Source organism: Cervus canadensis, chromosome 3, assembly GCF_019320065.1.
Source record: "Cervus canadensis isolate Bull #8, Minnesota chromosome 3, ASM1932006v1, whole genome shotgun sequence".
In the NCBI taxonomy this organism is placed as follows: domain Eukaryota; kingdom Metazoa; phylum Chordata; class Mammalia; order Artiodactyla; family Cervidae; genus Cervus; species Cervus canadensis.
Window position 1 is genome coordinate 73,229,907 of NC_057388.1, and position 21,627 is coordinate 73,251,533.

At 40.9% G+C, this 21,627-nt stretch overlaps 1 protein-coding gene across 1 annotated transcript in view; it reads right to left on the bottom strand.

The window, feature by feature from the left end:
- The window catches only part of STK17A (serine/threonine kinase 17a), a 35,677-nt gene extending 14,670 nt beyond the window's left edge, over nucleotides 1–21,007 (bottom strand). The window contains exons 1-3 of the mRNA XM_043463500.1: nucleotides 20,657–21,007; nucleotides 10,523–10,735; nucleotides 137–281 (exon numbers count right to left, since the gene is read on the bottom strand). Of these exons, the coding sequence (XP_043319435.1) occupies nucleotides 137–281; nucleotides 10,523–10,735; nucleotides 20,657–20,862 (564 nt within the window). The 5' untranslated portion in view covers nucleotides 20,863–21,007. The remainder of the gene's footprint in view (nucleotides 1–136; nucleotides 282–10,522; nucleotides 10,736–20,656) is intronic.
- Nucleotides 21,008–21,627: the final 620 nt, after the last annotated feature.

Here is a 21,627-nt window from a genome sequence, read left to right on the forward strand (position 1 = left end):
TCAACTCTTACTTCCTTGTAACCCAATGACACACACAGACCTGACAAACGTTTGAATAAATCACTGTGAAACATGTCACATCTGGGGTGTGATTCTCCAGCAATCTTAAAACTGGAAAGTGATTCAGTTTTCTTACCTTCAAATCAAGATGAACGACATCATGAGCGTGTAGGAAGCAAACACCTTCTAAAATCTGCCTCATGAGTCTCTGAACATCTTTTTCTGTGAATGCTTCATCTCTGTCTGCAACACACTGGTCAAAGATTTCACCTCCAGCCGCACTAGAAAAGAGGAGAAGCACAATTTAAGTAAAGAGGAAAAGGACTCATTAAAAATAGTTAAGTCTTTTTGTTTCTAATATTTATACACATTCAGTTCAGTTCAGTTACTCAGTCGTGTCCAACTCTTTACGACCCCATGAATCGCAGCACACCAGGCCTCCCTGTCCATCACCAACTCCCGGAGTTCACTCAAACTCATGCCCATCAAGTAGGTGATGCCATCCAGCCATCTCATCCTCTGTCATCCCCTTCTCCTCCCGCCCCCAGTCCCTCCCAGCATCAGGGTCTTTTCCAGTAAGTCAACTCTTCGCATGAGGTGGCCAAAGTATTGGAGTTTCAGCTTCAGCATCAGTCCTTCCAATGAACACTCAGGACTGATCTCCTTGAGGATGGACTGGTTGGATCTCCTTGCAGTCCAAGGGACTCTCAAGAGTCTTCTCCAACGAAGGAATTCTTATTTAGATAGACTATTAATTTGAATGTGTGTAAACTTTCGTCTATTTACATGCTGAAATCCACTTTTAAAAATAAAAAGTAAAATCTTTAATATGAGCTCATTTTAGCATTTCCAAAGCTAAATAAAAACAGCTTAAAAAACTTTTAAGAACTAAACCTAAGTGGTAAAATATATTAACAGTTTCAAGTAAAAAAATTTTCAAGAATTTTTGGTTACAGAATACATAAAAACATTATTTTTGCAAAAAACGCAAATAATGAAAATAAAGCAAATACCCTCCACTGATGACCCGTTCCCCAATCCAAGAACCACACTTAGAGGTAAGCTCTTAGCACTTGGCCATACTCCATCCTTCCAGTTTTGTTTTTAAAAACCACACTTAAAATGCATACAAAAATATCAGTTTCGTGGATTTTTAAAGAACACATAAATGGTAACACAGGACACATTCTACTGATCCTGTACTATTACTTTTTTAAAGCTAAATATGCCTTATGTGTTTTTTCCATGATGGTTTTTTATCTACCTCATGATTTTTCATTTCTACAATCTTGTGTAATAGATAAACCATAGTTGATATATGAAACGTCCCAAAAGGCAAATTTATAGAGAAAGAGAGCACAGAAGTAGCTGCCTGGGGCAGGGGGTGTATAATGTGCATAAGGATGTTACTGAAAGCATACAAATGTTTTAAAATGGGTTTATTGTGATGGTTGCACAACTTGGTAAACTTACTAAAATGCACTGAATTACACATTTGAAGCCTGTGAATTATATACTGTGTAAAGTATGCCTCAATAAAATAATTTTTAAAACCTCATACTTTACTTAGGACTGTGCTTCTGAAACTTCGGTAGCTATGACTCAGACTCACAAAAGAGCAGTACGGACTTCTAGTTTCTTCTACCCTCTGGCCAACGCAACTCAGTTCCTGTTTTTTCCCTGTGAATAACTTTGCTAATAAAAAAAAATAATTTATAATTTTTCCTTTCCTTTCAGCAGAAGTTCCATATTTAAACAATTTTTCCTTACCATAAATGACAACTCATGTCATACTTCAAATTTTCTTTTGTGTTTAAAAAAAAAAAAAGACTGGGTTGCTTTCATGAAGTTGCTACAGAATTAATGTGAAATATATAACACCGGGGAGTCATGCTTCTGTCAAACAAAAGCTACTCATTCATTTCCTTTTCATAAGGTAACTTAGTTCTCTTCTTTCTTTTTCCTTAGGGCAACCTATTCTCCAATTTTGTCTAGACAAGGAAACAAAAATTTTCAAAAAAATCATATAAGAACCTACTTAAGTTTAGTTAAAGAACTGCAGGTGATAAGAGTGAAAGAAAATAATTCATTGGCTGGTTTAGATTTTCATTTTGGTTAAACCTATACAACTCTTTTGTTATATTTTAATTACCGTATGAGAAAACCACACGTGAAAGCATCAAAACGATTTTTATGTAATTAACTGTAAAATGGCCATGACATATTCAGGCAAAGTTAAAAGTACTATTTAATTAGAAAGAAAGGAAATAGTGAGCATTTACAGCAAAAAAAATCGTAAATTCACGACAGCCTGACAGGGCTGTCTGCTGTGAACAGGGAGATAAGATGAGCTGAGTCCACGCGGCCCCAGCAGCTACAGACGCACCAGGGCGCGATGTGCAGTCAGGGCCGAGTCTGCACACACAGGCCACAGCCTGCGGAGTCACTCAGGACGCCCGTGCGCCTCAGCTGGGACAGAGGACTGTCTTTCGGTTGCCAGAAAGTTTCTTAAGCTCAATTTTCTGTCCTCTGGGCCCCTCAGCTCAACACCACCATCCACCATAAAACCAAATAGAGCTCGATTTACACAAATTCAAGGATCTCTTTACCTAAGATTAAGAACAATTTATTATTAGTCTTTTCCACTAGCTATTCACTCATTCTTGCTTTAACAAAAGGATTTCCTCTGTTTTCCCAAACACAAGATATGAAGGGCAAAGTTAGTTTTCTAAAAATTCTGATGGCTATATTGGGTTGGCCAATGGGTTGTGCCACAAGATCTTATGGGGAAAAAGGAAAAGAGAAAAAAAAAAAAAAAGACTTGAAAGAACTTTTTGGCCAATCCAACACTTCAAACAGAGACTACTGTAAAGAAGCTATATAAGCCAGCCTTCAGTGATCAGTAAGGCTTACGTACCCTCTAGGTACAATGTACAATCACCAAGTCATTTACCCTGTTTACATTTAAGCCTGACCCATTAACCAACTGTCATTTAAACTAATGGAACCAAGTGAAGTTTTACTATGGAACAACCTGAGATGGTAAAAGCATCTGTCGAGTATGGCAACAGAAAATACAAAAATATTAACATCTGCTTTGCACAAAGCACCTTCATTCACATAGAAGCTAGAATAGCAGGAAGAGTTTTGCTAGGCCCATCTTTCACTACAGCAAAATTTTCAGTTTTATCGTAGTACTCTAGTAGTGCTTATTTTCCATGACTTTAAATTATTCAAAAATTAAGTTTAATTCATATAACTTTTTATCCAAGTATTTTTTATGGAATGATTAACTGAAGGATTTTTCAAAAAATTTTACTAAAACTATTTTTATAGAAAATATTAAGAACTATGAGTTTCAACTTTCTATTGGTCCTCAGAAAATTATCTCTTTGTTTACATTATTCAGAGTCAAATAAATGATGTTTAGAAGGTAAGATTAACTGAGTTCCCCTGGCAGCCTGCACCTTAGCGAGCTCATAGCTCCCAATCTGACACCAAACACTCCTTTTTCTATCTAAACTAGCATTTCCATTTCTATCCTGCTTAGAGGCCCAGTATGGATCTTTACTTCCTCACTATTCAAATTTAACAAATATCATTCAAATATATTAGAGGCCCTGTGCTATGTGCTAGCGATAAAGAGATAAATTATGAATAAGTATGTATGAGATTTCTTGTACTAGTGGGGAAGAAAAAAATGAAAGATATTTTTAAGAATATGGAAGATCCCCTGGAGAAGGAAATGACAACCCACTCCAGTATTCTTGCCTGGGAAGTTCCATGAACAAAGGAGCCTGGTGGGCTACAGTCCATGGGGTTGCAAAGAATTGGACACAACTTATCGACTAAACAACAACAAATGCATAAATATATCTAGGTATGAAATTACACATCAAGTTATTGATAATTTAGCAAGTGAGCAATTAATTGGAAGGAAAAAATATTAGAAAGATTATACTTATTCTCAGTCTTCAAGAATGGACAGGAACCCACTAGATGAAATGGCCAAGAGTGAGGGGACTTCCCTGGTGATCCAGTGGTTGAGACCTCCCTTTCCAATGCAGGGGATGTGGGTTGGATCCCTGGTTGGGGAGCTAAGATCCCACATGTCTCAAGGCCCAAAATCCAAAACTTAAAACAGAAGCAGTACTGCAACAAACTCAATAAAGACTCAAAAAAAAAAACCAACAAAACAAACCCAAAGAGTCCATCCTAGGAAGTGTGGACACATATAAGGGTGGTGTGAAAATACAGGATATACTCCAGAAGGATAAGTAGCTATTTCCCCTTGCAGCCAAATGCTATGGAACTTGCCCTCTAGCCATAAACAATGAGCCAAATATATAATCAAGTATTTTCAGACATAAGAACAACAGGCAGTTAAGACCATGATCCCTGAGGTGGGGGCACAAACAAGCTGAGCTCCATCCTCAGTTTATAACTCAGCTGGTAAAGAATCCGCCTGCAATGTGGGAGACCTGGGTTGGGAAGATCCCCTGGAGAAGGGATAGGCTTCCCACTCCAGTATTCTGGCCTAGAGAATTCCATGGACTGTATAGTCCATGGGGTCACAAAGAGTTGGACACGACTGAGCTACTTTCATTTCAATTCCTACTTGGAGGTAATTTATGGAATGCGGTACAGGGCAGGGGAGGAACCCAAGCAGAATATGGCAGGCAGCCATGCTAAGCTGAGATGGTAGAGGTTGGGCAAGGCTAAGGCAGCTGGATCTCACAAGCAGAGTACCAGGGAGGAGGGTCCTACTAGGCAGCCATGCTAAGCTGAGATGGTAGAGGTTGGGCAAGGCTAAGGCAGCTGGATCTCACAAGCAGAGCACCAGGGAGGAGGGTCCTACACAGAGAGAGATCTGTAGACATCTGTTCAGTCATATCCCAGAGTCTTAGACAAGATACTTATATGCACATTCACTAGGTAAAATGTGAGGTCAGGCAAAAAACTGCCAGGAAATCATAAGCTGAACAATTCTTAGCATTCAGAGAGGACAGAGGATATTTGAATGTTGCCCATTTTGAGTAGAAAAACCATGCCAAACACCTGGGGCATTCCGCAGACCCCCCAGGATGCCATATTATAGTCTTATTAAAGGCTAAAGTACTCCTAGACCTGCACTAATAAGGCTGATCCACACGTAATTTAACTGCCTGCCAAAATAAACACCACCATTCTTTTAGTGGAAGATCATAAAATCCACCCAAGCACTATGCGATTCTAAACATCTGGCATCCTTCCAAAAATTACTAGACATCTGAAAATGCCATAATTTACAACTAACAGGAAAATAAAAACAGACCCAGAGATGATGGAATTGCTAGGTAAGGACTTTAAAACAGGTATTATAAATACACCCAGGGATTTAAAGTAAAATATGAACATAACAAGGAGATAGAAAGTATGAAAAGAACCAAATGGAACTTCTAGAGATAAAAAAACAAAAACATTTATAGTGAAGATTTCACTAGGCTTTAGAGCATATCAGACCCTACAGAAGAACCAGCAAATCTGGAGACAGAAATGGAAGCCATCCGTCTAAAGTATGGGTGGTGGGGTGGAGAAATAATAAACAAGACCTAGGGACCTGAGTTATGAGAAACCTAGACAGAATATTAAAGAGCATTACTTTGCAGACAAAGGTCTATATAGTCAAAGCTATGGTTTTTCCAGCAGTCATGTACAGATGTGAGAGTTAGACCACAAAGAATGCTGAGCACCAAAGAATTGACGCTTTCCAATTGTGGTGCTGGAGAAGACAATTGAGAGTCCTTTGGACTGCAAGGAAATCAAACCAGTCAGTCCTAAAGGAGATCAACAGCAAAGGGATTTGAGCGACAATATGGAACAGTTCCTGCTTAGTCGCTCAGTCGTGTCCAACCCCCCATGGAATGTAGCCTGCCAGGTACCTCTGTCCACGGGGCTTCTTCAGGCAAGAATACTGGAGTGGGCTGCCAGGCCCTCCTCCCATGCCTTATTCACAACAGCCAAGACACAGAAACAACCTAAAGTGTCTGTCAAAACATAAATGGATAAAGAAGATGCAGGATATATATACAATGGACTATTATTCAGCCGTGGGAAGGAAAGACATTCTACATTCACAACAATGTGGATGGGACTTGGGGCATTGTGCTAAGTGAAACAAGTCACACAGAGAAGGACAGATACTGTATGTCACACACGTGGAATTTAATAAAGCCAAACTCACAGAAACAGAGAGTAGAGTGGTGGTTACCAGGGACTAGCGGGTGGGGAGTAGGGGAGCTGTTAGTCAGAGTACAAACTTCTAGTTAGAAGGTAAGTTCTGGGGATCTAATGTAACTATAATTATTATAGTTAATAATACTGTATTATATACTTAAAAGTTGCTAAGAGAATAGATCCTAAATGTTCTCACCACAAAAAAGAAATAGTAATTATGTGATGCAGGTGTTAGCTAATGCTCTAACATTGCAAGATATAAGTATATCAAAACATTGCAGACCTCAAACTTGTAACATGTTTTATCTAAATTATATCTTGTAAAGCTGGAGAAAACTAAAAAAACTATCTCTTTCACTAAACATTTTTTGGAGTGAAGGGATTATGCTGTTTCCACTTTCCTATTACCAGCGCCCATTAGTATCCAGTGACATGGCAGGTGGAATGAGTAATACAGTAATCATAAATCTGTCTGTTTCCATAACAACAATCTGCCGATAGGGCCAAGAATTTTAATACCTCAATGTCTAAAGTCTAATTCGAAGACTTCCTCTTCAAGCAAAATGTAAAACACAAAAAATTCTGGCCAAACCATATGGTTTTGTGGTTCTAGAATCATGACCATGAAAGCAACAGAAGCCACCAAAAGTTTCTAAGCAAGGGATAGTATCACCACATCTGTGTGTTGGTTACCTACCCAACGGGAGCCTGAGGGACACCCTAGGATTGAAGCTGGGGGAGCAACTAAGCAGTTACAGGGACAGTCCACAGGAGAGGCAGGGAGGACCCAACACGGGGAAGGGAAAGGCACCAGCATGGGAGCGAGTTAAGTGGAAGACTAGGTAATTCATCATACAAGAGCATTAAAGGAGACAAAGCAATCAAGGATAGAGCCAAGGTTTATACTTGAGCGATGAAATAAATAGGGACACCAGTGGAAACAGGGAACAAAACACAGCCATTAGAAGCCCAGCAATGCAGGGGTGCACACACACTGACCCTGCACTGGTCACGATGCGCAGGTGGATTAAGGGATATGCACTAGAAGCTGGAGCTTAGGTAAAGGTCTAATGTTGGAGACAAAGATTTGGAAACATCCAGCATGTAAATAAAAGCTGAAGCCACAAAGATGGAGAGTTATCATCCAGAGTAAATGTGCAGATCATAAACGCATGACAAGAGTAATACTAATGAACTGTGGGGAGCACTTATATAGTAGAAGAAGGGGGAAAGGATCTAAGATTAAAAAAAAAAAAAGAGAGCCATGAAAGCTAAGGAAGAACATAATTTCAAGTGAAGAGGGTGTAACATTGAGTGTTTAAAGAGCGTAAGAAGCAGAATGAACACTAAAACGAGAGATTGATTCTGGCAAACAGGGCTGATGACCTCATGAAAGTTTTAGAGGAGCAGATGGCATCAGATTGAAAAGTGATGGAGTATTGGCAGCTAAACAAATGGATGGTTCAATGAAGTAGAACAAAATTGACTAGAAGGTGAGGAAAGCTGTAAATTCAGAAGAAAAGGGAAAGACAATAGTTCAAGAGTCCAAGCTGAGGACCGGGAATTTTAGGAGAAAAGTGACTGAATTATTTTAAGATGGATAGAAAAAAATGACTTGAGGTGGGAGGGACTCTCGGAGAGGTTAGAAAAGTGAGTAAAACACACAACACAGGTCCTAGAAAAGGCAGGAAGAGAATTAAAGAACAGAAGTCAAAGTTTTAGCCTTGGAGTTAAGGAATGGAACCTCTTCCTGGGAACAGGGCAAAGGCAGTGAGAGTGTAAAGAGTGGGTGATGCTGAGCAGTGTGCATCTGATGGCCTTCATCTTCTCAGGAAAGGAAGAGAAGGCTTGGTATCTAACAAGTGGGAAGTGGGTGACAGTACGTGTGATCAAAGATTTCATAAGCTCCTGCCCTCCTGCTGAGGATGGTAAAAGAAGAGGATGAGAGATCAGGTAAAGAGTTACAAAACTACACCAAGAGCCCAGCTGAGGATGGAACTCTTCCTCGTGTAATAAGCAGATGGAAGACTATGCAAATCCTCCCAAGAATGGGCAGGAGGAGAGACAACAGCTTAGGTCCCGCGTTTTAAACTGGCAGAATGGACTGCAGAGGAACAGCAAGAAGAAGAAAGGCACCATGTGAGGCACTGGTGAGGGACTGGCTGCAGTAACTACCCCAGAAGCGAAGGGAATGTAAGGGAAGTGAAGGCTGGAGATGATGGAGGACTAAGGGGAGGCCGGAGGGAAGGTTCAGAGCAGGTTCTGTGAGAAAGGGAGAGAGAGAAGAGGATGACCAGAGTATCACATTTCAGACAGTTCCTTTCGGACCAATTTCCAATTCTATCCAATCCTCTCCAGAACAAACTGAAGACCAGAAACCTCTAAACCAAGGTTTTTTGAAAATGAAAAACAACTTCATTGAGATATAATCCACACAGACTACATTTCTTAACCATTCAATCATTTGTGGTTATTTCTATTACAATGAAAAATTCACAGTGGAAAACATGTTCACGCTTTTTGTTGTTCACATTTTAATTTTTTTTTCTTTGAAAGGATTCCTACAAGGGAAATTATTGAATTAAAGAAATATATAAACACAATGCTCTTCAATTATATTATCAAGAGGAAGACATTATTTTAGACTTCTTTAGAAGCCATCTAGATTTCTTCCTCTATAAACTTTTAAACATAAATAAGGTAATAGTACACGTTATTTTAAAATTTTAAAACATCTTTCCATGTCAGTGCATTTGTATCTACCATATCTTTTAAAGTGACTGCATAGCAATCCATCTTATGACATGATCACTTATTTAACCAACCTCTTTCTATTAAACATTTAGAGTATTTCTTTTCTGTTATATAGATACTACTGAGCTAAATGTTTTTGTAATGCGTCTTGGCATAATTGCCTGATTATCTCCTTGTGAAAAAATTTACGTATAGGAAACTCCTGGGTTAAAGGGTATGTACATATTTTAAGGCTTTTGATACACACTTCCACACTGTCCTCTGGGAGAGTTATAACAGGTAATACTCTCACCGTTGTATAAATGAGATGATCCAATCCATGAATATCACTTTTCTTTATGATGCTTGCCAATCTTATACAGGGCGAAACTGGCAGCTTATTTTACATTATAAAAACAAGAATCAATATTTTTCATGTATGTATAGGCTATTTACATATATGCTTCCGGGTGGAATTTCTCTTTATATCCTTTGTCCATTTTTTTAAACTAAGAGGTTCATGCTTGTGTGTATACTGGTAAGATCTAGCTATATATTTATAGAAATCATTTAGAGAAATCATTTTGGGTGAACAGATATCAAAACTATTTCCCCCTGAGTTTGTGTTTTCATTTTGTGTTTTACTAATAATGCTCTTGAATGTATTCAAATCTATCAATCTTCTCCTCTGGCAGGAGAAACAACTTTTTTTTTTAACTGGAGTTCAGTTGTTTACAATGTTGTTAGTTTTTGTTGTACAGCAAAGTGAATCAGTTCTACAGATGCACGTTTCCTCTATGTCAACACAGAGTATTCAGTAGAGTTTCCTGTGCTATACAGTAGGCTCTCATTAGATATCTTTTTTAAAATTATTTTTTTAATTGAAGGATAATTGCTTTACAGAATTTTGCTGTTTTCTGTCAAACCTCAACATGAATCAGCCATGTGTATACATGTATCCCCTCCCTTTTGAAACTCCTTCCCATCTCCCTCCCCATCCCACCCTTCTAGGTTGATACAGATATCTATTTTACACATAGATACTGTATTATGTCAATCCCAATCTCCCGGTTCAGCCCACTCCACTCTTTCCCCCTTGGAGTCCATCTGTTTGTCCTCTATGTCTGACAGGATTTCTTAAGAAGAAAAAACTGTCCTTCATGTTCCAAAGCTGTTTTCTCTGCTGTCCCTACCTACTTATACCCAAACTGAAAGCACAGTATGAATTCCAACAATTATTTCTGAAAGAAGGATTATTAACTTAGACCATATGAACATATAAGAAATTATATAAAATGACTTTTGTTTTATTATTGTACCAGTTACCTCCTTAAGAAGGCCTCTAATAAGAACGTAAGAGAACTTTATTTTCAAAAGAATTTCACTAAAGAATGAAGATGAAAAATACAACATATACGTATCCTTGCAAATCTGGGATATGTCGATAAATACATGAAAGTTTTGGAAAATCTTCAGATTTCCAGAGAACCAGGGCTTGCCAGGTTATCACAGATGAGTGGCATGTATAAGGGAGTGTGGACTAGCAAACAAACTCAGTGAGGACAATACTTACTATTCCAGAACTAAGATCATTTCCGATGGTGTCTCGTAGACTTCATGTAAATTAATGACCCATGGATTGTCCTGGGCTAGCTCGAGTACAGCGATTTCATGAACTATTTCCATCCGACAATCTTGGCCTTTTCTTCTTTTTCTCATGAACTTGGCGGCAAATTCTTTTCCAGAATCTTTCTTTATGCATTTCCTCACCACTGCAAATTTCCCTCTAGAATTAAGCAAAACACAGTCATTGTTAAAGCTGACTTTTCAGAGGTGATAAATTTTAATGAAATTTCCAAACAGTCATCAGTGGGTATTTAAATTTAGGTCATATGCAAACACTCGAGTAGCAATATAACTTGGGAAACACCTCTCTATAAATAAAATGTAATGGGCAAATCTGCAAGATTCATTCTTCTAAATAGAGGATAATCAAACATTTAAGCCAATATTTCTTTGCAGCATTATATACATAACTTAATTTTTACACATTTATACATAAAATAATTTGAATCTTAAAAAAGCCATCTGACTTTTTAAGAGAAACTGGTTATCAAAATTCCTAAAATAATGGATTTCACTGTCACTGACTGACTCTAAAAAGACCCAATCACCTTTCAAAGTTATTTAAAGGTAGGGATCTCATTTGTATGACATCATTTCAACTACAGCATCAGCTGGAAATGTCTAGCTTTTCTATAAAGACAGATATAACAAGCCTTCTTTGACACACTCTACTGCCATGTTATTACACTAATAAGTCACACAGGGGATCAGCACAGCATGTTGATTATGGAATAAGGTCTGGAATTAGATTTGGGCTTGAATCCCAAAGAACGGCTCCATCCACTCACTTGATGCATAACCTTGGGCAATTTAAGCTCTAACTTAAGAAAAAAAATCTCATTTTCTTAAGTCTATAATGGAGAACACAATCAATTTCACAGGGTTGTTGTGAGAATTAAAGAATACATGTCAGCTGCTTAGCATGGTACTTGCCACATACTCAATAAAGTACTATGAAGCAAACATCACTGAGCTGTAATAATTATCACCCATAAACACCCAATACTCAAGCTGGAAGGCAACTTAGAAATCAAATTATTTTAGTAAGGTTTTTAGTAAGATTTTCATTACAAGCCTAAACCTGGCTTCAAGAGAAGAGCTGTTGTCCATATCTTTTGTTGAGCAATACAGAAGGATCAACCTGACTGTCTATCAGGTATTGGACACAGCTGACATGATCTGTTAATTGCTAATCCCCTTTCCAATTTTCAATCATTCCTCATCCCCTTAGGGTCTTTGCTGGTAAAATGCGTCAACCAAATCTGAAGCACCTGCTCCAAGTCTAAGCTCGAAGTGCTTCATGATTATTATTTTGCTGAGGCTTGCCCAATACAAATTAATATGCCTATTCAAAGAAACTTGACAAGTTTTTCGTATTTCACAAACAAAACTTTCTCCTCTTGGATTCTTTCAAGCCAGTGTCTTGATACTATGTTTTAGAAACATACTTAAAGCCTTGCATTGAAATTTTTTAATTTGCTGTTAAATTCGACTTTCTAGGTCTGGGCCCAGCATTCTAGACTACCAATGTAATTTTGAGGACTGATCCTTCCTTCTTTGCTGCTGTTAACCACAAATATGATGTTCATCCCCTCTGAATTTTTGTTACCATCAGCAATAAAAATGTTACATGAAAAATTCTTAGGCACAGCCCTACAGCTGATCAATTAGGTGGCAATCTACCTAACAGCACCCTAATTCAGAACAAGGCTCTCTGTGCCCAACGGGAATGTGAGATGAAACACTTCTTCAGGTCACTAGAGAGATTCAACAATAAACTATGCATAACAGGCTAATGCCTCTTTTTATTTAGCCCCACAAAATCATTAGGCTAATAACATCTCCATTGAGTTTTAAAAGGTTCCTAATGATCTTTGGATTTCTTTAAGGAAGAGAAAAAAAATCATTAATCATTTGTTTTTTTATACCTATATTTCTGAAGTTTCAAAAGAGGAAAAAGAGAAAGTCTAATTTGTAAAAAACTGACCAACATATAATTGACAACAAGCATATTGCTATTAAATTAGAAATGCCAGGGTTGAACTGCCCTCAAAGAATTCCCACAGCAAACACATAGGTATTTACTATTACCACACCTAACACTCTAGGCAATATCATCCTGTGTAAAATTATAGTAAAATACTGTGGCTTACATACCTGTCCTGAATGTATTGCTATATTTCCGAAGACCAGAGACGCAACAGATGAATGGATCCCTAACCTATAAGCTCTGGGAACCCTTGTTATAAAAGAGCCGTTGCTTAATTCAGAGGCCAGAAGTAACCAAAGGAGAGACCTATACTTACCCTGTGTCTCCCACTAGGCATCCATTTCTTTGGGTCACCACAGTCGTTCGCACACCAATCTCTAATCTTGACACCACCCTTGTTTTTGAGGAAGCATTCAGCTGTAGGTTTACCCCTTTCTCTCCCCCATATCATGCACTATCCTGGGAGTCAGCCAACCTCTCTGTAAAGGGCCAGATAGCAAATACTTTCAGTTTTGCTGGCCAGCTGATTTGATCACTACCATTCAAGTCTGCTGCTGTAAGTGAAAGCAGCTGCAGACAACAGGTCAGTGAATAGGGGAGGCAGGGTTTACAAAAACAAAACACAGAACACAACTTCACCAGCACTGAGATGTGAATGGCACATAGTTTCCATGTCATTAATATGACTCTTCTTTTGACTTTTCAATCATTTAAAAATGTACAGATCATTCTATATAGCTAGTGAGCCTCATCAAAACAGGCAGCCAGCAGTGGGTGACCAGCTTGTGCCCTATTCCACGCTGAAGAGAACTCCTCCACTGTTCTGATACTGCACACCACGGAAGCAGATAGCGGGACAGCAGATCACAGGAAACAGGCACCGCCTTCATCTCGGGATGACTGGGGTGATGGGAGGGGAACCCTTAATACTACTCAGGGGGTCAGAAGACGAAGCCAGGTTTCCAGGAACTGTTCTTTCTCCAGAGCCACAAGGCAAACAGAAATGTGGGACTCAGTCTTCAGGGTGCGGGGGTTGAGTGAACACACTAAGAATTAGACAGTCACGGTTTCCCTCAATCCCACACCCTGCAGTGCTCTGGTACGCCTGCTTTACCACAACTTCATGGTAAAACCGTGATTGTATCTCAACCCTTTAAGTTATTGAGGCCTCTCCAAAGCACGAAATAAAGGATGTTTCTCTGACTCTCGGGGCCGTAGTTATACGCAGGGACTTGAGACTGATGAGGTTCAGAGGACATAAGACGTCTGTTTCACGTTTACTTCCTTAGCTGACTTAGCCAAAATTCTTCCTAGATTATCACGATGTTTCAGTTTCCGGAGCTCTTCACCCATTTCACAAACATCTATAGTTCACTATTACACACTAAACTGAAAACTCTGATTTTCATTAATCATTTGGCAGGGGGTGGGGGGGGGATATTAGGAATGAGTACATTTCAGAATAACAATGATAACACACTCCAGGGTAGTAAGACAGGAAGGATAAACAAAGATCACAACAGGAAGAGGCATTTGAGTCAGACCCACCAGTCTAAGCTTCCTCAGAACAAGGGCTGGGTTTTTACTGATCTCTGTATTACCAGTGCACAACTGGAAAAGCTTAGGAAGGCTCATTGAACATCGGTGGGTATGACAGGCTAAGTAGCTGGTGCTTTTTTTCTCAAGGGAAGAACGGGCACCTATGAGACTTTTACCTTAGTAAAAGTTTTAAAAAGCTAAGATAAATGCTTTAAAAAGCTAATTCTGAGTGTATTGCCAAGTGTAAACTAGAAACTAGGGAAGCTAAGAAAATAGCTCAAGGGAAGGGGTCTGAACTAAAGTAGCAGCAGCAACAAAGGCTGGGAAGAGAGGAAGTAGTTTACAAGGCACTCAAGGTCAAGACTGACTGAGCTTCGGGCAGAGATGAGGGCGGAAGAGGACTGGAGATCTTTATCCTGGGTCCTGGGTAATGTGGTACCATCCACTGAGAGGAAAAATCAGAAGAACGGTAACAGATTTGCAGATGGTGGAGGGAGGGGAGTATGTGTTAGGCTTCAAAAGGGAGATGTTTGATGTGCCTTTCTCTGTAAAGAGAATTTTACTTACTAATAGATGGATTCCAAATATAACCAGTGTTGGGTTACCACACAAAGGTGAACACACGTTAGAATACATAAGGCTCAGGCAAAGATAAAAAAACTGGAGGTGCTGATTTGAGTGTATATAGAGGAAGCAAAATAAGAGTGAGTTCCAAGGTTCTAGGTTTGATTCTAGATTACAGTAAAGGGCTTTGTTTCCACGTGTATCCTATTAAAGTTCTTTTGACACGTTACAATTTTTTGGCTACGACCGTCTCCCTGGCCCTACTATGAGTTTCAGGGACCTGGCCTCTTCATCTTTGCATCTCCTTGTGTAGTGCCTGGCACATGGCAGGTGCTCAGATAACACCCTAGATACATACACTGTTTTTGTTATTCTGCTAAATAGAAGTTCTGTGGCCACTCAGCCTCATAAGGTTTAATATTTTAGCCACATAGGGCTACTTGCTGTTCTCCTTTTCACTGAATTTTTCTGCACTGTGCTTGTTTTACTGCCAATGGCTGGAGCGTCTTGCATTGCTACTGCTACTGAAATTCCATCCATTCTTTCAGGCTCAGCTCAAATGCTGTTTTCCCCACAAGATTTTCCCATGTGGCATGTCACTTTGCCCATAAAAGGAGTAGTGACTGATTTGTTAGATTTGGGAACAATTTCCAGAGCCTACCAAAGAGCCTTATGTGCTCAACATGCCAAGTCCAATATTTGCTTAATAGCACTGGGGTACAGCCTTAGGTGCAAAGAAGTTCTGGTCAGTAACGACCTAGATCAGATCTGTCTTCCTTACCTCTGAAAGAACAAAAACCAATATCTGCTGACCCTAAGCGTAAAAATCAGCGAGTCCATCAGATCAGTCAGCATGAGCGACAAGAACAGGTAGAGCCAAAAGCCAGACTTGGTTTGAAGTTCGGGCAATTTGTTCAACTTTTCTGAATCTTAAGGTTTCTCACCTACAAAATGAGGTTGCTGGCACTTAACCCTGTAGGGTAGTGAAGACAAAAGAAAAAGACATTTCCAAAGTGTGTAGCCTCCAGGAAATGCTCTGCAATTAGTAACAGCTGCTATTTTTATTGTCTGGGGCATTAATTTCAGATCTATGATAATTTATAAAAAAAAATCATACAGAACTGAAGAGTTTTGGAGGTGATTTAATTTGAACTCTCTACTTGATACATATAATTCCTATATAAATTGAGTTCCTCCTTCCTTTTCTGAATAGGCAAACCAATGATTATAACTACCTAACTTTCTAATGCATTTGGTTCAATAATCGGATTTTATAAAATTTTGTTAGGTTTGTAAAGTGGTGGAAATTCATTAAATCCTTAAGTTTATCTATTTTTAAACTTTTATATTGGAAGGTTTATATATTTAAATTAAGTTTTTACTTTTAACATAGGTTCCAACTTTTCAAAATTAAAACAGCTGACCTAATGAAGCAAGTGCCTTAGAGAAGGAGCCACACTTCCTAGCAAAGTCTGATGCTGAACCACAAACACGGCTAGTTGTTTTTACCCATCCCAAAATATCAGATTACCCAAAACTGTAAATATCTTTCAAACTGATGATAAACCACCAAGAAATCTTATTAGTTTTCCTAAAACAAGGCACAATTTTTACATGGATGGTATTAACAAGGGTCTTTATTTCTAAAGAAATTACGACTTACAATTTATGACACATGCTCAAGTAGTTATAAGGTCCTCAACCTGAAGCCATTACCTACAAACATGAATTTAGGTAAAGGACATCCACTTTCTAAAACACCTCCACCTGTGCATCCTCTTCAGCTTGTACATCCTCTTATTTTCTGATAAAAATCCTTCCTTGTTCCCGTTACTCCCAACTGCTTTGAGGAGAATGAGATAGGGTGTCTCTACCCATCATGAGGCCCAGCTGAGACAGGCTGGGATCTGGGACCCTTCACCTGAGTGCCTGCACCTGTACAAACAGCTCCTCAAGCAACAGAATACAAAGGAACTATAACGGACTCAAAAATAACCTCATGCATGCACAGGCAGGGTCAATTATGAACAATAAGCTAGAAAAAAGGCCACAAACGACAGCCATTTCTGAGGTGCTGGGAGAAAAAGCAGGGGCCTGCACACGAAGGGGGTAGACGAACCACTGAAGCCCCCCTCCAGCCAAACCCACCCATCGGCCCCTAACCTTACCCCATCCAAGGGACCAGCTTGCCCCCTTCCCCTCCCACCCAGGGGCATGAGCAAGGGCATCTGGTTTTTGTTTTCACTCCCGAGAGCTACAGCCCAAGTCCCAGAAAAGGCTCTCCCGGAATTCTCATCTGGCCTCTTATCAATTTGCATTGATTCGAGTCCAGGGACCCAGGTGGGTAACACAACCGGGGAGGGAACCCCATGACACTGAAGCTTGGCAGTGCGTGCTCCAATCTGGAACCATTAACATGTCCTCTTACAAAAACGATGGCAAACTGCTTTAGCCACAAGACAGACTACAGCTTTTTTTTTTTTTTGAGAAACATCTGCGGCATAATGGAAGTGACTACAAGGAGTCCCAGCTCAGCTGTCTCTCATATGAGTCAATCTACAGGTATCTTGATTTTCTCATCTGAAAAACGGGACTTCCCAAATCTGCCTGGGATAAGAAGTAAATGAGATAATGTATGTGAAAGTCCCTATAAAACTGTAAAGCCCCCACTATGAAGTACCCATTTCAACAAAGAACTTGGGTTTATTTATACCTTTTCTCCTCACAGGGAAATTCAACTGTCAGTATGTAACAGTATAAAAAACAAGATATTTTTTTGGCTTTAAAATATCTGTTTTCTTAGGATAAAATTTATGTATATATCAAAAAATGTTAAAAGTTGAAGACTAGGCAAATCACTTGATATGAAATTAGTATAATTTTAAATTTCTAGAAACATTTTTTTGTTCCTACACTATCAATAAAAGCTCCAGGGAAGTCAACTCTTTGAAACCCAAGGTCATGTCTCCTGCACCTCGAATCGTTACTGTGGTTTACATTGGCACATGTCCTGACTCAAAAGAAAGGTAACAAGCCTCAGGAATAACAAGTCAAGTTTCAAGCAATAAAAGAAAATTTTACATCATATATTTACCCACATTTAGGCTGCTATGGACTCTGCTGGAGACATGAAAGAATGCGGCATTTCTTAAAATAATCAACATTATCTCATTACTAGGGAATCAATACTGATCATTTAAAATGTCTTCTCCAAACAACCATTTCACTGAAAGCTTTACATTTCTGTAAAATAATGGGAATGCCTGCAAAAACTTGACTTCTTTGAACAGTCAGCTCTTCACACCTCTTCAACATTTTCACTAAATGAAAGGCCAGAGAACAAAATGAATAGACCTTTGTTTTTCATACCACATCATTAAAGTATAACATGAGTAATTTTAAAGTTCTATATCAGCATGAGATCAATTCCTTATATCAGAAATGCAACCAGAGTCAACACCTAGGAAAAGAGGCTACTTTTCTTACTACTGAAAGAATTACACAAAAACACACTTCATTCTGTCAAAACTACAACATTCAGGCAAAACTCATAAACCTTAAACATAAACTGCTTCTAATACAAAACAGAACTTTCACTTCCTGAGACTTCTAAACAGTCCCCTGGTCTTTTGCAATGAGGTTTTCTACTTCTGCAACAGACAGAAGCTCATTTTGAGGTCGTGCAGGTTTGCCTGTTTTTGCATTATGGTTACATGTAAAATACCCACTGAGCTACTCAACGCATTACAGTTTTTGAGTGCATGCCCTAAGTCAAGCACAACCTTTAAGCTACAGATGTGCTGTTAATTTATTTCTCTCAACAACTCTGTGAGGTAATCAGAGATTAGGTAACTCACTCAAGTACACATAGCCAGTAAGTAAAGAGCCAAGACTCGATCACAGACTGACTCCTAAATCCATGTTCTTAACCACTGCGTTACACTTCTCCATGAGAAAAAGGGAACCAAAAAGAAAGAAATACATTCAGTTTCTTTTTCAGTTTTAGGCTCTTATATCAAGTATCTAACTGTATTGTTCTGTACTTCAGGAGTTATGGCTTATGTAAAGAAATTCATATAAGATATGTAAAAGATGTCATAACCTTCAAGCAAAGGAACACAACTTTATAGACCAACTAATTTTATAATAGAGGTTAAAATGAAAGTTGATTTAACCTCCTTGGTTCCTGGAGGGATTGTCAAAACACCTGGTAGGGAGCAAATCAATTGTTTTCCGATTAAATCATCTATTACAAGACTACAAGAGAGTGCTTGCCACCTGAAGACATTTTTCAGTTGTGTAATGTGTTTTCCCTTCTGTGGAATGAAGCCAGACAACCAAACAATGGAAGTCCTAGTTTTCCTTCTTCAAGAAATCAGTTACTTCAGAATGTCTGGAATTTTCACCAATTAGAATACCTAGATGAGTCAGTAGCTGTCTTCTTTTGTCATAAAGTGCACACAGATCCAGTTAATTAGTGCCTAGCAGAGTGAAGTAAAGCTTGGCCCTGGAAGAAGTCTTTCCTTTTCTCATGTGGAATAAATAAGACACTTTTAAGGTCGGTTTCTTTGCCAAAAAACGATTTCTAAAGGTTACCTCAATATTTGTAAGGCGGCTTGTTTTTAACGTTGTAATCACTGTTATAAGACCTTTTCCCAAGACCCTCAAATGAAGGCTGTTATAACTGTCAGGCCCACTCCCCATTACAACATGGTGAGATTTTGCAACCTTGATAAATGTCTGCAACAGCTGCTAACACTTATCAAATGCTGTGTGCCAGGACCAGTGGTTTGAGCAGTACAGCCCCTGCACCTTCTCGACACCCCCATGAGGGAGGTACTGTCCCTATGCTGATTTTATGGGTGGGAAACGTGAGGCCGGGGAGACTAAGTCACCGTCCAAAGGCGCATAGAGTGGGGATCTGAGCTCGGGTCTGACCCCAAAGCCAGAGCTTCTGACAATTTCCTCAAAGGTTTTCAGAGAAAAAGTCAGTCCCCAAACCTCTACTGTTCCCTGTGGGTCAGCAGTTTAAAAAAAAAAAAAAGAAGAAGAAAGAAAGAAAGAAAAAAAAAATCCGCCTGCACGGAGATGCGGGTTCAATCCCTGGTCGGGAAGATCCCCTGCAGAAGGAAATGGCAATACCCCACTCCAGTTTTCTTGCCTGGGAAACCTCACGGACGGAGGAGCCTGGTGGGCTACAGTCCATGGGGTCGCAACAGTGAGACATGACTTACGACTAAACAACAAACTTACCACTCTGTGACCCCTCTTCAACGTACAAGACGTAAAGTATCCAAACAGCCTTCACCTTTTGCGATTTTAAAAACAGACCAAATTCTAAGCTCTCCCTACCCCTACAAAACAACAACGGGATGCGGAAGAAAAGGCAAGGGCCGTATCACGGCGTCGAAAGAGTCAGACAAGGGTCCAGAGTCCACAAGTGAAACCGATCTGAACTTAAAAGGCACACGGACCTAAATATTTCAGAACGCAAACAGCACAAACCCAAGAATCCGCAACTGAAGTCAGCAGAAAGCGGCTGACGGAAACTGGCCCAGCGCTGGTGCGAAGGAAGCTGTCACGCTCGGGGTTCTGCGCTCCTCTATCACAGCCACAGAGGGAGAGGCAGGAACCCACAAGTTCGTAGGCAAAACCAAAGCTGACTCCACACCTGTGCTGACTTCAGACTCGCTGCCGCGGGGAAAGGTTCGCAGCGTGGTTCTCACGCCGCCTCGTTAAGTTACCGCACAAGGGACCACAGAGGCTGAAACTCCCGCAGCAAAGAGAGGAAGGGGTCAAGGTTCTGGGGGGAGCCTTTCTCATGGCCGCTACCACAGCTTTGGGGGACGCCGCGCGTGGACTGGAGGCTGGGGGGCCCCGCCGCCCTAATCGCCGCCCGCACCCACGTCTGTACCCGGTCCGGGCGCGCTATCTGCGCCCGCGCCGGCCGGCCTCCCGCACTTATCTGCGCGCGCCCGCCAGCCTCACCTGCCCAACTCCCGGCCGGGGGTCAGGGTGTAGGCGTCCTGAAAGGGCTCGGTCCGCACGGCGGTGCGGATCTCCGTCAGCAGTCCGCGGGCCTGGGTCGGGGGCGGCGGCCGGCGCGGCGTGCTCAGACCCCGGCCAGCCCGACCCGAGCCGGAGGCGGCAGCCGGGGAAGAGCCGCCGCTGCCCGGCTTCTCGAGAGGAATCATGGCGCTCGGGCTTGCTTTCCTTGCCTGCCGCCCGGCTCGCTCGGAGCTCCCGGCGGGTAACGGCCCCGCCTCCAGCTGCCTCGAGCCGGCGCGAGGATGCCACCCGCTCTGCCCGGAGCTGCGCACAGACTGCGGCCGGCTGCCTCCAGGCCGCCCGGCCCCGCCCCACGTCCGGCCCCGCCTCTCCCCTGCCCACCGCTGAGCTCCCCCCTCCTGAGCGCCGCGTGCCTCACGCGCGCCCTCTGCAGCTGAGCGGGCGAAGGTGCAGCCTGGCGGGCGGCCGCGCGGCTGGCCCAGGCAATCTGCAGGCGACCGACAGCACCACCCTTCTGGCTGGAGGACCCGCTGCGTCAGCCAGTTACGCACCTGCTGAGCATCTGTGTTGCAAATCTGAGCCCTGCATTAATGAAAATGCGTAGGAGCTACCAGCCAGAGCTTCACGATCCCTTCCCTTGGGCGGGTCAGGAGAGGTGATGCGACTCAGATCAGGGCTGCTCTACAGCACGTGGAAGTTGCCTGGGGCATCTGGTACCTTCCCACATTGAGAGGAGGACGTGAAGGCAAGAGATGGATAAATATTTTTAAGCCCGCATACCAGTCCTACAGTCTTCTCTGTATTTAACTTTCAAGGTGCTCTCATCCGGTCTTGTGGTTTTAATTACATCCGTATGCTCATGACTACAAATTTTTTATCTCCAGCTTCCAATCGTTCTCTGAACTTCAAACTCATATATTGAAATATACACTTGGCATCACCAGTTGGAT